General features: G+C 64.9%; 1 protein-coding gene across 1 annotated transcript in view; it reads right to left on the bottom strand.

Annotated features, from left to right (window-relative positions):
• SHANK1 (SH3 and multiple ankyrin repeat domains 1) overlaps positions 1-14,434 on the bottom strand; it is a gene marked incomplete at its 5' end in the record, with an annotated part of 142,119 nt that overhangs the window by 91,097 nt on the left and 36,588 nt on the right. The window contains 3 exons of the mRNA XM_090127546.1: positions 978-1,088; positions 4,694-4,751; positions 12,662-13,038. Of these exons, the coding sequence (XP_089983672.1) occupies positions 978-1,088; positions 4,694-4,751; positions 12,662-13,038 (546 nt within the window). The remainder of the gene's footprint in view (positions 1-977; positions 1,089-4,693; positions 4,752-12,661; positions 13,039-14,434) is intronic.

Here is a 14,434-nt window from a genome sequence, read left to right as displayed (position 1 = left end):
ATGGGGTGGGGCTATGGGGTCTGTTATAGGGTGAGGCTATGGGGTCAGGTGATAGGGTCAGGCTATGGGGTCTGTTATAGGGTGAGGCTATAGGGTGAGGTTATAGGGTCAGGCTATGGGGTGAGGCTATGGGTTGAAGTTATAGGATCAGGTTATGGGGTGAGGCTATGGGGTCAGGTTATAGGGTCAGGCTGTGGGGTCAGGCTATGGGGTGGGGCTGTGGGTTGAGGTTATAGGATCAGGTTATAGGGTCAGGTTATAGGGTGAGTTGTGGGGTCAGGTTATAGGGTGAGTTGTGGGGTCTGTTATAGGGTCAGGCTATGGGGTGGGGCTGTGGGGTCAGGTTATAGGGTCAGGCTATGGGGTCTTTTATAGGGTCAGGCTATGGGGTGAGGCTATAGGGTCAGGTTATAGGGTGAGGCTATGAGGTGAGGTTATAGGATCAGGTTATGGGGTCAGGTTATAGGATCAGGTTATGGGGTCAGGTTATAGGGTCAGGCTATGGGGTCAGGCTATGGGGTGAGGTGATAGGGTCTGTTATAGGGTCAGGTTATAGGGTCAGGCTATAGGGTCTGTCATAGGGTGAGTTGTGGGGTCTGTTATAGGGTCAGGCTATGGGGTCAGGTTATAGGGTCAGGTTATAGGGTGAGGCTATGGGGTGAGGTTATAGGGTCAGGTTATAGGGTCAGGTTATGGGGTCAGGTTATAGGGTGAGGCTATGGGGTGAGGTTATAGGGTCAGGTTATAGGGTCAGGTTATGGGGTCAGGTTATAGGGTGAGGCTATGGGGTGAGGTTATAGGGTCAGGTTATAGGGTCAGGTTATGGGGTCAGGTTATAGGGTGAGGCTATGGGGTGAGGTTATAGGGTCAGGTTATAGGGTCAGGTTATGGGGTCAGGTTATAGGGTGAGGCTATGGGGTGAGGTTATAGGGTCAGGTTATAGGGTCTGTCATAGGGTGAGTTGTGGGGTCGGGCACCTGCCCTGCTGTCGCTGCGGGCCGGGATCTCCTCGACGCAGTCGGCCGGGAACCAACCGACGCGGCCGCGGCTCTGCCCCTCCCAGAAGCCCCCCTCCCCCACCGACAGCACTGCGGGGAGACCCCAGACCCAATTAGGGGGGACCCCAGACCCAATTAGGGCCAGGGGACCCCAGACCAATTAGGGGGGACCCCAGACCAATTAGGGGAGACCCCAGACCAATTAGGGGGGACCCCAGACCCAATTAGGGGAGGCCCCAGACCCAATTCGGGCCAGGGGACCCCAGACCCAATTAGCTGGGAGCCAGGGGACCCCAGACCCAGAAAGATGAGACCCCAGACCCAATTAGGGCCAGGGGACCCCAGACCAATTAGGGGGGACCCCAGACCCAATTAGGGGAGACCCCAGACCAATTAGGGCCAGGGGACCCCAGACCAATTAGGGGAGACCCCAGACCCAATTAGCTGGGAGCCAAGGGACCCCAGACCCAATTAGGGGGGAACCCAAACCCAATTAGGGGAGACCCCAGACCCAATTAGGGCCAGGGGACCCCAGACCCAATTAGCTGGGAGCCAGGGGACCCCAGACCCAGAAAGATGAGACCCCAGACCCAATTAGGGGGGACCCCAGACCCAATTAGAGCCTTGGGACCCCAGACCAATTAGGGCCGGGGGGCCCCAGACCCAATTAGGGGAGACCCCAGACCCAGAAAGAGGAGACCCCAGACCCAATTAGGGCCGGGGGACCCCAGACCCAATTAGGGCCGGGGGACCCCAGACCAATTAGGGGAGGCCCCAGACCCAATTAGCTGGGAGCCAAGGGACCCCAGACCCAATTAGAGCCAGGGGACCCCAGACCCAATTAGGGGAGGCCCCAGACCCATCAAAATGAGACCTCAGACCCAATTAGATGGGACACCCCAGACCCAATTAGGGCCAGGGGACCCCAGACCAATTAGGGGAGACCCCAGACCCAATTAGGGCCGGGGGGCCCCAGACCCAATTAGGGGAGACCCCAGACCCAATTAGGGCCGGGGGACCCCAGACCCAATTAGGGGGGACCCCAGACCCAATTAGGGGAGGCCCCAGACCCAATTAGGGCCGGGGGACCCCGGACCCAATTAGGGAAGACCCCAGACCCAATTAGGGGGGACCCCAGACCCAATTAGGGCCAGGGGACCCCAGACCCAATTAGGGGGCACCCCAGACCCAATTAGGGCCGGGGGACCCCAGACCCAATTAGGGGGGGCCCCAGACCCAATTAGAGCCAGGGGACCCCAGACCAATTAGGGGAGACCCCAGACCCAATTAGCTGGGAGCCAGGGGACCCCAGACCCAATTAGGGGGGACCCCAGACCCAATTAGGGGAGGCCCCAGACCCAATTAGGGCCAGGGGACCCCAGACCCAATTAGGGGAGACCCCAGACCCAATTAGCTGGGAGCCAGGGGACCCCAGACCCAATTAGGGCCGGGGGACCCCAGACCCAATTAGGGGGGACCCCAGACCAATTAGGGGGGACCCCAGACCCAATTAGGGGAGGCCCCAGACCCAATTAGGGCCGGGGGACCCCGGACCCAATTAGGGGAGACCCCAGACCCAATTAGGGGGGACCCCAGACCCAGAAAGAGGAGACCCCAGACCCAATTAGGGCCAGAGGACCCCAGACCCAATTAGGGGAGACCGCAGACCCATCAAAATGAGACCCCAGATCCATCAAAATGAGACCCCAGACCCAATTAGGGGGAACCCCAGACCCAATTAGAGCCAGGGGCCCCCAGACCCAATTACGTGGGAGCCCAGACCCAGAAAGAGGAGACCCCAGACCCAATTAGGGGAGACCCCAGACCCATCAAAATGAGACCCCAGACCCAATTAGGGGAGGCCCCAGACCCATCAAACTGAGACCCCAGACACAGAAAGAGGAGACCCCAGACCCAATTAGAGCCAGGGCACCCCAGACCCAATTAGGGGAGACCCCAGACCCAATTAGAGCCAGGGGACCCCAGGCCCAATTAGCTGGGAGCCAGGGGACCCCAGACCCAATTAGAGGAGTCCCCAGACCCAATAGGTGGGAGCCCAGACCCATAGATCCCATCCAGATATGAGACCCCAGACCCAGAAAGTTGAGACCCCAGACCCAATTAGAGGAGACCCCAGACCCAGAAAGAGGAGACCCCAGACCCAATAGGTGGGAGCCCAGACCCACAGATCCCATCCAGACCCACAGATCTGAGACCCCAGACCCACAGATCCCATCCAGCCCCATTCATCTGAGACCCCAGACCCAATTAGCTGGGACCCCAGACCCACAGATCCCATCCAGCCCCATTCATCTGAGACCCCAGCCCCATTCATCTGAGACCCCAGACCCACAGATCCCATCCAGCCCCATTCATCTGAGACCCCAGACCCAATTAGCTGGGACCCCAGACCCACAGATCCCATCCAGCCCCATTCATCTGAGACCCCAGACCCATTTAGCTGAGACCCCAGACCCACAGATCCCATCCAGCCCCATTCATCTGAGACCCCAGACCCAATTAGCTGGGACCCCAGACCCATAGATCCCATCCAGACCCACGGATCTGAGACCCCAGACCCATTCATCTGAGACCCCAGACCCATTCATCTGAGACCCCAGACCCATAAGGATGAGACCCCAGACCCAATTAGGTGGGACCCCAGACCCACAGATCCCATCCACACCCACAGATCTGAGACCCCAGACCCATAAGGATGAGACCCCAGACCCAATTAGCTGAGACCCCAGACCCACAGATCCCATCCAGCCCCCCTTGCTGAGGCTGAGCTCCCCCCAAACCCCAAACCTGACCCCAAACCTGACCCCAATGACCCCATCCCTGACCCCACTGACTCCAATGACCCCACTGACCCCAATGACCCCATAGCTGACCCCAAACCCCATAAAACCCCATAGGACCCCATAAGTTCCCCTATAAATCCTCTCCCCCTTGCTGAGGCTCAGCTCCCCCCAAACCCCAAACCTGACCCCAAACCTGACCCCAATGACCCCATCCCTGACCCCACTGACTCCAATGACCCCACTGACCCCAATGACCCCATAGCTGACCCCAAACCCCATAAAACCCCATAGGACCCCATAAGTTCCCCTATAAATCCTCTCCCCCTTGCTGAGGCTCAGCTCCCCCCAAACCCCAAACCTGACCCCAAACCTGACCCCAATGACCCCATCCCTGACCCCACTGACTCCAATGACCCCACTGACCCCAATGACCCCATAGCTGACCCCAAACCCCATAAAACCCCATAGGACCCCATAAGTTCCCCTATAAATCCTCTCCCCCTTGCTGAGGCTCAGCTCCCCCCAAACCCCAAACCTGACCCCAAACCTGACCCCAATGACCCCATCCCTGACCCCACTGACTCCAATGACCCCATCCCTGACCCCACTGACCCCATAGCTGACCCCAAACCCCATCCCTGATCCCAAACTCCATCCTTGACCCCAGACCCCATCCCTGACCCCACTGACCCCATCCCTGACCCCAATGACCCCATAGCTGACCCCAAACCCCATCCCTGATCCCAAACTCCATCCTTGACCCCAGACCCCATCCCTGACCCCAATCACCCCAAACCTGACCCCAAACCCCAAACCTGACCCCACCGACCCCATCCCCGACCCCACAGATACCCGACCCTATAGCCGACCCTACAAAAACCCCACAAATACCTTTGATCCTCTCCCCCTTGCTGAGGCTGAGCTCGCCGTCGCCCTGCGCCTGGTACGACCCCAATCACCCCATCCCTGACCCCAAACCCCAAACCTGACCCCAAACCTGACCCCACTGACCCCCTCCCTGACCCTAATGACTCCCTCCCTGACCCCACTGACCCCAATGACCCCATCCCTCACCCCAATGACCCCATAGCTGACCCCAAACCCCATCCCTGATCCCAAACTCCATCCTTGACCCCAGACCGCATCCCTGACCCCAATCACCCCATCCCTGACCCCAATCACCCCAAACCCCAAACCTGACCCCAAACCTGACCCCACCGACCCCATCCCCGACCCCACAGATACCCGACCCTATAGCCGACCCTACAAAAACCCCACAAATACCTTTGATCCTCTCCCCCTTGCTGAGGCTGAGCTCGCCGTCGCCCTGCGCCTGGTACGACCCCAATCACCCCATCCCTGACCCCAAACCCCAAACCTGACCCCACTGACCCCATCCCTGACCCCACTGACCCCAATGACTCCATCCCTGACCCCAATGACCCCATAGCTGACCCCAAACCCCATCCCTCATCCCAAACCCCAAACCTGAACCCAGACCCCATCCCTGACCCCTATCACCCCATCCCCGACCCCAAACCCCAAACCTGACCCCAAACCTGACCCCACCGACCCCATCCCCGACCCCACAGATACCCGACCCTATAGCCGACCCTACAAAAACCCCACAAATACCTTTGATCCTCTCCCCCTTGCTGAGGCTGAGCTCGCCGTCGCCCTGCGCCTGGTACGGCCGCACAGCCAGGAACGCCCGGCCCGGAACCGCTGAATATAAACGGCGTTTCACACCCCGGCCGCCAGGGGGCGCCAGAGGAACGGAACCGCTGGAACTGTGGGGGGGGTGGGGGGAAATTGGGGGAGGGGGGGGGGTTAAAGAGGGGGGTGGGGGGAGATGGGGGGTGGGTGGGGGTAAGGGGAGGGTGGGGGGAGATGGGGGGTTGGGGGGTGTAAGGGGGGTGGGGGGAGATGGGGTGTGGGGGGGGGGAAGGGGGGGTGGGGGGAGATGGGGTGTGGGGGGGGGGAAGGGGGGGTGGGGGGAGATGGGGTGTGGGGGGGGGGATGAAGGGGAGGGTGAGGGGAGATGGGGGGTTGGGATGAAGGGGAGGGTGGGGGGAGATGGGGTGTGGGGGGGGGGGTAAAGGGGGGTGGGGGGAGATGGGGGGTGGGGGGGATTGGGGGGAGATGGGGAAATGGGGAGGGGATGGGGGGGAGATGGGGGGAGATGGGGGGCGGGGGGGGATAAGGGGAGGTGGGGGGAGATGGGTGGTGGGGGGAGATAGGGGGGAGATGGGGGGAAATGGGGGGGGGTGGGTGATAAGGGGGTTGGGGGGAGATGGGGGGAGAGATGGGAGGGGAGATGTGGGGGGAGATGGGGGGAGATGGGAAGGGGATGGGGGGAGATGGGGGATGCAGGGGGTGGGGGGTGGGGGGAGATGTGGGGTGGGGGGATAAGGGGGGTGGGGGGAGATGTGGGGGGAGATGGGGGGAAATGGGGGGGGGATGGGGGATAAGGGAGGGTGATAAGGGGGGTGATAAGGGGAGATGGGGGATCGGGGAAGGTGGGGGGTGATAAGGGGACGTGTGGGGTGGGGGGAGATGGGGGGGAGATGGGGGGAAATGGGGGGGGAGATGTGGGGAAATGGGGGGGGAGATGGGGGGGAGATGGGGGGGCGGGGGGGGATAAGGGGATGTGGGGGGAGATGGGAGGGGAGATGTGGGAGGAGATGGGGGGAGATGGGGGGCGGGGGGGGTCAGGGGGGTGGGAGGTGATGGGGGGAGATGTGGGGCAGGGGGGGATGAGGGGGTGATAAGGGGAGGTGGGGGGTGGGGGGAGATGGGGGGAGATGGGAGGGAAGATAGGGGGAGATGGGGGGAGATGGGGGGAAATGGGGGGGGGGATACGGGGAGGGTGGGGGGAGATGGGGGGAAATGGGGGGAAATGAGGGGGGGGGTGGGGGATTAGGGGGGGTGGGGGGAGATGGGGGGGGATAAAGGGGGTGGGGGGTGGGAGGAGATGTGGGGGGAGATTGGAGTGGAGATGGGGGGAGATGGGGGAAATGGGGGGAAATGGGGGGGGAGATGGGGGGGAGATGGGGGGAAATGGGAAGGGGATGGGGGGAGATGGGGGGTGGGGGGGATAAGGGGAGGTGGGGGGAGATGGGGGGTGGGGGGGATAAGGGGAGGTGGGGGGAGATGGGAAGGGGATGGGGGGAGATGGGGGGTGGGGGGGGATAAGGGGAGGTGGGGGGAGATGGGGGGAGATGGGGGGGTTGGGGGGGATAAGGAGGGTGGGGGGAGATGTGGGGGAGATGGGGGGGTGGGGGGGGATAAGGGGGGTGGGAGGAGATGGGGGGTGGGGGGAGATGGGAGGGGAGATGGGGGGGAGATGGGGGGCGGGGGGGATAAGACGAGGTGGGGAGATGGGGGGAGATGGGAAGGGGATGGGGGGAGATGGGGGGCGGGGGGGGATAAGATGAGGTGGGGGGAGATGGGGGGGATAAGGGGGGTGGGAGGAGATGTGGGGGGAGATGGAGGGGTGGGGGGGGATAAGGGGAGGTGGGGGAGATGTGGAGGGAGATGGGGGGAGATGGGGGGAGATCGGGAGTGGGGGGTGGAGATGGGAAGTGGGGGGGGTGAGGGGGGTGGGGGGTGGGGGTAGATGGGGGGGGGATGGGGGGAAATGGGGGGTGGGGGGGGATAGGGGGTGGAGGGTGGGGGGAGATGTGGGGGGGGATGGGGGGAGATGGGGGGTGGGGGGGGATAGGGGGGTGGGGAGAGATGGGGGGGAGATGGGGGGGTTTAGGGGGGTGGAGGGTGGGGGGAGATGTGGGGGGAGATGTGGGGGGAGATAGAGGGAGATGGGGGGAGATGGGGGGTGGGGGGAGATGGGGGTGATATGGGGGGGTTGGGGGGGATAAGGGGGGTGGGGGGAGATGGGGGGGTGGGAAATAAGGGGGGGTGGGGGGAGATGGGGGAGATAACGGGGGTGGGGGGTGGGAGGAGATGTGGGGGAGATTGGAGGGGAGATGGGGGGAGATGGGGGGAAATGGGGAGGGGATGGGGGGAGATGGGGGGGCGGGGGGGATAAGGGGAGGTGGGGGGAGATGGGGGGGTAGATGGGGGAAATGGGGGGGGTGGGGGATATGGGGGGGTGGGGGAAGATGGGGGGGGATGGGGGGTGATGGGGGGCGGGGGGCGATGGGGGGGAGATGGGGTGTGGGGGGAGATGGGGAGTGGGGGGGGAAGGGGGGTGGAGGGTGGGGGGAGATGTGGGGGAGATGGGGGGGTGGGGGGAGATGGGGGGTGGGGGAGATGGGAGGAGAGATGGGGGGGGCGATGGGGGGGGCGATGGGGGGAAATGGGGGGGGAAATGGGAGGGAGATGGGGGGCCGGGGGGGATAAGAGGGGGTGGGGGGTGGGGGGAGATGGGGGGAAATGGGGTCGGGGGGGATAATGGGGGATGGGGGGGAGGGGGGATGTTGGGTGGGGGGAGATAAGGGGTGGGGGGAGATAAGGGGAGGTGGGGGGAGATGTGGAGGGAGATGGGGGGAGATAAGGGGTGGGGGGGGTAAGGGGGGTGGGGGTGGGGAGAGATGGGTGGGGGGTGGGGGAGATGTGGGGGGAGATGGGGGGAGATGGGGGGCGGGGGGGGATATGCGGGGGTGGGGGGAGATGGGGGGAGATAAGGGGGGTGGGGGGGGAGAAGGTGGGGTGATAAGGGGGGTGATAAGAGGAGGTGGGGGGTGGGGGGAGATGTGGGGTGGGGGGGATAACGGGGGTGGGGGGAGATGGGGGGAAATGGGGGGGGGATAAGGGGGGGTGATAAGGAGTGATGTGGGGTGGGGTGATAAGGGGGGTGGGGGGAGATGGGGCCCCATTTAAATCCCTGTCCAACCCCTCAAATTCCCCCCCCAACCCCCTCCAAAAGCCCCCCCCCAAATGCCCCCCCCCCCTCAAAAGCCCCCCCCCCACCTCGGCCTCCCCCTCTGCTGCCTCCTTCCCCCCCCCCCCGCCCTATTTCCATCCCTCTCCCACACCCCCCAGCCCCCAAATGCCCCCCACCCCCCAAAATGTCCCCCCACCCCCCCCAAAAGCCCCCCCCCCAAATACCCCCCCATCCCCTCAAATGCCCCCCCGGTCCAACAAATACCCCCCCACCCCCCCACATGCCCACCCCCAGCCCCAGATCCATCCCTCTCCCACTCTCCCCAGCCCCCCAAATACCCCCCCAACCCCCCCAAAAGCCCCCCCAGTCCCTCAAATGCCCCCCCCGGTCCCACAAATACCCCCCCCAACCCCCAATGCCCCCCCCACCCCATAAATCCACCCCCAGCCCCATTTCCATCCCTGTCCCACCCCCCCAAGCCCCCCAATTCCCCCCCCAAACCCCTCAAATTACCCCCCCAAAAGCCCCCCACCCCCCCAAACGCCCCCCATCCAACCCCCCCAGATACCCCCCCCCTCTCAAAAGCCCCCCCCCACCTCGGCCTCCCCCCCTCCCATCCCCATATCCATCCCTCTCCCAACCCCCAGCCCCCCAAATGACCCCCAACCCCCCAAATCAACTCCCCACGCCCCCCAAAAGCCCCCCCCACCCCCCCAAATGCCCCCCCCTCTCAAAAGCCCCCCCCCCACCTTGTCCTCCCCCTCTGCTGCTTCCTCCCCCCCTCCCATCCCCATTTCCATCCCTCTCCCACCCCCCCAAGCCCCCCAATTCCCCCCCCAAACCCCTCAAATTCCCCCCCCACCCCCCCCAAATGCCCCCCCCCCCTCAAATGACCCCTCCCCCACCTTGGCCTCCCCCTCTGCTGCCTCCTCCTCCTCCCCCCCAGCCCCATTTCCATCCCTCTCCCATCCCCCCCCCAACCCCCCCAAAAGCCCCCCCAACCCCCCCATGCCCTCCCCCACCCCCCAAATCACCCCCCACCCCCCAAAAAGCCCCCCCAGTTTCCTAAATGCCCCCCCCGCTCCCACAAATACCCCCCCAACCCCCAATGCCCCCCCCACCCCACAAATCCACCCCCAGCCCCATTTCCATCTCACTCCCACCCCCCCAAGCCCCCCAATTCCCCCCCCAAACCCCTCAAATTACCCCCCCACCCCCCCAAAAAGCCCCCCCCACCCGCACAAACGCCCCCCCCCCCTCAAAAGCCCCCCCCCCCACCTTGGCCTCCCCCTCTGCTGCCTCCTTCCCCCCCCCATCCCCATATCCATCCCTCTCCCACCCCCCCCAAGCCCCCCAATTCCCCCCCCAAACCCCTCAAATTACCCCCCCACGCCCCCCAAAAGGACCCCCCTCCCCCCCAAATGCCCCCCCCCCTCAAACGCCCCCCCCCCCCCACCTGGGCCTCCCCCTCTGCTGCCTCCTCCCCCCCTCCCATCCCCATTTCCATCCCTGTCCCACACCCCCAAGCCCCCAAATGCCCCCCACCCCCCCCAAAAGCCCCCCCAAATACCCCCCCATCCCCTCAAATGCCCCCCCGGCCCAACAAATACCCCCCCACCCCCCCAAATTCCCCCCCCCAGCCCCAGATCCATCCCTCTCCAACTCCCCCCAGCCCCCTCAAATGCCCCCCCAACCCCCCCAAAAGCCCCCCCAGTCCCCCAAATTACCCCCCCACCCCCCCAAATGCCCCCCCCACCCCACAAATCCACCCCCAGCCCCATTTCCATCCCACTCCCACCCCCCCAAGCCCCCCAATTCCCCCCCCAAACCCCTCAAATTACCCCCCACCCCCCCCAAAAGCCCCCCACACCCCCAAACGCCCCCCCCAACCCCCCCAGATACCCCCCCCCCCCTCAAACGCCCCCCCCCCACCTCGGCCTCCCCCCCTCCCATCCCCATTTCCATCCCTCTCCCACCCCCCCAAGCCCCCCAATTCCCCCCCCAAACCCCTCAAATTACCCCCCCACCCCCCCCAAAAGCCCCCCCCCACCCCTTCAAATGCCCCCCCCCCCCTCAGACGCCCCCCCCCCACCTTGGCCTCCCCCTCTGCTGCCTCCTCCTCCCCTCCCATCCCCATATCCATCACTCTCCCACCCCCCCAGCCCCCCAAATGACACCCAACCCCCCAAATCACCCCCCCACCCCCCCCAAAAGCCCCCCCCAAATACCCCCCCATCCCCTCAAATGCCCCCCCGGCCCAACAAATACTCCCCCACCTCCCCAAATTCCCCCCACCAGCCCCAGATCCATCCCTCTCCCACTCCCCCCAGCCCCCTCAAATGCCCCCCCAACGCCCCCAAAAGCCCCCCCAGTCCCCCCAAATTACCCCCCCAGCCCCCCAAATGCCCCCCCAGTCCCCTAAATGCCCCCCCCTCCCACAAATTACCCCTCCCACCCCCCCCAAATGCCCCCCCCACCCCACAAATCCACCCCCAGCCCCATTTCCATCCCACTCCCACCCCCCCAAGCCCCCAATTCCCCCTCCAAACCCCTCAAATTACCCCCCCACCCCCCCCAAAAGCCCCCCCCGCAACTCCCCCAAATGCCCCCCCCCTCTCAAAAGCCCCCCCCCCACCTTGGCCTCCCCCTCTGCTGCCTCCTTCTCCCCCCCCCCATCCCCATATCCATCCCTCTCCCAGCCCCCCAAGCCCCCCAATTCCCCCCCCAAACCCCTCAAATTACCCCCCCACGCCCCCCAAAAGCCCCCCCCCACCCCCCCAAATGCCTCCCCCCCCCCTCAAATGACCCCTCCCCCACCTTGCCCTCCCCCTCTGCTGCCTCCTCCTCCTCCCCCCCAGCCCCATTTCCATCCCTCTCCCATCCCCCCAAGCCCCCCAATTCCCCCCACCAAACCCCTCAAATCACCCCCCCACCCCCCCAAATGCCCCCCACCCCCCTATACGCACCCCCCCAGCCCCCCCCAGATACCCCCCCCCCCTCTCAAAAGCCCCCTCCCCCACCTCGGCCTCCCCCCCTCCCATCCCCATTTCCATCCCTCTCCCACCCCCCCAGCCCCCCAAATGACCCCCAACCCCCCAAATCACCCCCCCACGCCCCCCAAAAGCCCCCCCCAACCCCCCCAAATGCCCCCCCCCTCTCAAAAGCCCCCCCCCAACCTCGGCCTCCCCCTCTGCTGCCTCCTCCCCCCCTCCCATCCCCATTTCCATCCCTCTCCCATACCCCCAAGCCCCCAAATGCCCCCCACCCCCCAAAATGTCCCCCCACCCCCCCCAAAAGCCCCCCCCCCAAATACCCCCCCATCCCCTCAAATGCCCCCCCCAAATTCCCCCCACCAGCCCCAGATCCATCCCTCTCCCACTCCCCCCAGCCCCCCAAATGCCCCCCCAACCCCCCCAAATGCCCCCCCAGTCCCCTAAATGCCCCCCCTCCCACAAATTACCCCCCCCACCCCCCCCAAATGCCCCCCCCACCCCACAAATCCACCCCCAGCCCCATTTCCATCCCTCTCCCACCCCCCCAGCCCCCTCAAATGCCCCCCAAACCCCTCAAATTCCCCCCCCACGCCCCCCAATAGCCCCCCCCCACCCCCCCAAATGCCCCCCCCCCGTCAAAAGCCCCCCCCCCACCTTGGCCTCCCCCTCTGCTGCCTCCTTCTCCCCCCCCCATCCCCATTTCCATCCCTCTCCCACCCCCCCCAGCCCCCAAATGCCCCCCACCCCCCAAAATGTCCCCCCACCCCCCCAAATGCCCCCCCCCAACCCCCCCAGATACCCCCCCCTCAAAAGCCCCCCCCCCCACCTCGGCCTCCCCCTCTGCTGCCTCCTCCTCCTCCCTCCAGCCCCATTTCCATCCCTCTCCCACACCCCCAAGCCCCACAATTCCCCCCCCCAAACCCCTCAAATTACCCCCCCACCCCTCCCAAAAGCCCCCCCCAACCCCCCCAGATACCCCCCCCCCCTCAAAAGCCCCCCCCCCCCCCCCCCACCTTGGCCTCCCCCTCTGCTGCCTCCTCCCTTCCTCCGGATGCCTCCCCCTGGATGGGGATCTGGCCCTCGCCCCCCTTGGGCTGCTGGCGCTTCTGAGGGTCCCGCTGGGGGGGGGGCGGGGGGGTCCCAAGGGGGGGGCGCCAGGAGGTCCGCCTCCTCCCCCCCCCCACCACCCGATGAGCTTCTTAAAGCCCAATCTGGAGGGGTGGTGGTCGTTCCCCCGACCCCCCCGGCGTCGCTGTTGGCTCTTAAAAGCCTTTGGGGGAGGGGGAGGGCGGACCCCCCCCCGCTGCCCCCCCCGACACCTGGACCCCCCCTCGGGCCGCTTCCAACCCCCCCGTCTCGGCGGCGGCCCAAAAATTGGGGGCTCTCCTGGAAAGGGACTGAAGTTTTGGGGGGGGGGGGGGGGGGGGGGAGAAAATGGGGGGGGGCAGAAAAGGGGGGGTGGTAGGAAATGGGGGGGTGGGGGGCAGAAAATGGGGAGAATGTGGGGGGGTTGAGGGGGGGTAGGAAATGGGGGGGGGCAGAAAAATGGGGAGAATGGGGGGGGGTGGGGGGTAGAAAATGGGGGGGGTAGAAAATGGGGAGAATATGGGGGGTGGGGGTAGAATGGGGGGGGGTGGTAGAAAATGGGGGGGTGGGGGGCAGAAAATGGGGAGAAGGGGGGGTTGAGGGGGGTAGAAAATGGGGGGGGAGCAGAAAAGGGGGGGGTGGGGGGTAGAAAAGGGGGGGGGGCAGAAAATAGGGAGAATATGGGGGGGTGGGGGGTGGGGGTAGAATGGGGGGGGTGGTAGAAAATGGGGGGGTGGGGGGCAGAAAATGGGGAGAAGGGGGGGTTGAGGGGGGGTAGAAAATGGGGGGGGAGCAGAAAAGGGGGGGGTGGGGGGTAGAAAAGGGGGGGGGGCAGAAAATAGGGAGAAGGGGGGGTTGAGGGGGGGTAGAAAATGGGGGGGCAGAAAATGGGGAGAATGTGGGGGGGTGGGGGGTAGAAAATGGGGGGGGTGGTAGGAAATGGGGGGGTGATAAGAAATGGGGGGGTGGGGGGCAGAAAATGGGGGGGTGGTAGAAAATGGGGGGGGTCAGAAAATGGGGAGAATGTGGGGGGGTGGGGGACAGAAAATGGGGAGAAGGGAGGTTGGGGGGGTAGAAAATGGGGGGGGGACAGAAAATGGGGAGAATATGGGGGGGTGGGGGAAGAATGGGGGGGGGCAGAAAATGGGGAGAATATGGGGGGGTTAAGGGGGGGTAGAAAATGGGGTGGGGCAGAAAAATGGGGAAAATGTGGGGGGGGTGGGGGGTAGAAAATGGGGGGGGCAGAAAATGGAGGGGTGGGGGGGCAGAAAATGAGGAGAAGGGGGGTTGAGGGGGGTAGAAAATGGGGGGGGGCAGAAAATGGGGAGAATATGGGGGGATTGAGGGGGGTAGAAAATGGGGGGGGGGGGGAAGAAAATGGGGAGAATGTGGGGGGGTTGAGGGGGGTAGAAAATGAGGGGGGGCAGAAAATGGGGGGGGCACGAAAATGGGAAAATTGTGGGGGATGGAGGGCAGAAAACCGGGGGGGGCGGAAAATGGGGGTCAGAAAATGGGGGGGTGGGGGTAGAAAATGGGGGGTTGGAAACGGGGGGGGGCACAAAAAGGAATGGGGGGGTCGGTGGATAGAAATTGGGGGGGGGGAGAAAATTTGGGGGGGGCAGAAAAAGGGGGGAATATGGGGGGTGGGGGGCAGGAAATGGGGGGGGGCAGGAAATGGGGGGGCAGAAAATGGGGGGTAGAAAATGG

Source organism: Phasianus colchicus, chromosome 31, assembly GCF_987193195.1.
Source record: "Phasianus colchicus chromosome 31, bPhaCol1.hap1.1, whole genome shotgun sequence".
Classification (NCBI taxonomy): domain Eukaryota; kingdom Metazoa; phylum Chordata; class Aves; order Galliformes; family Phasianidae; genus Phasianus; species Phasianus colchicus.
This window is presented reverse-complemented; position numbering and strand designations above follow the sequence as displayed.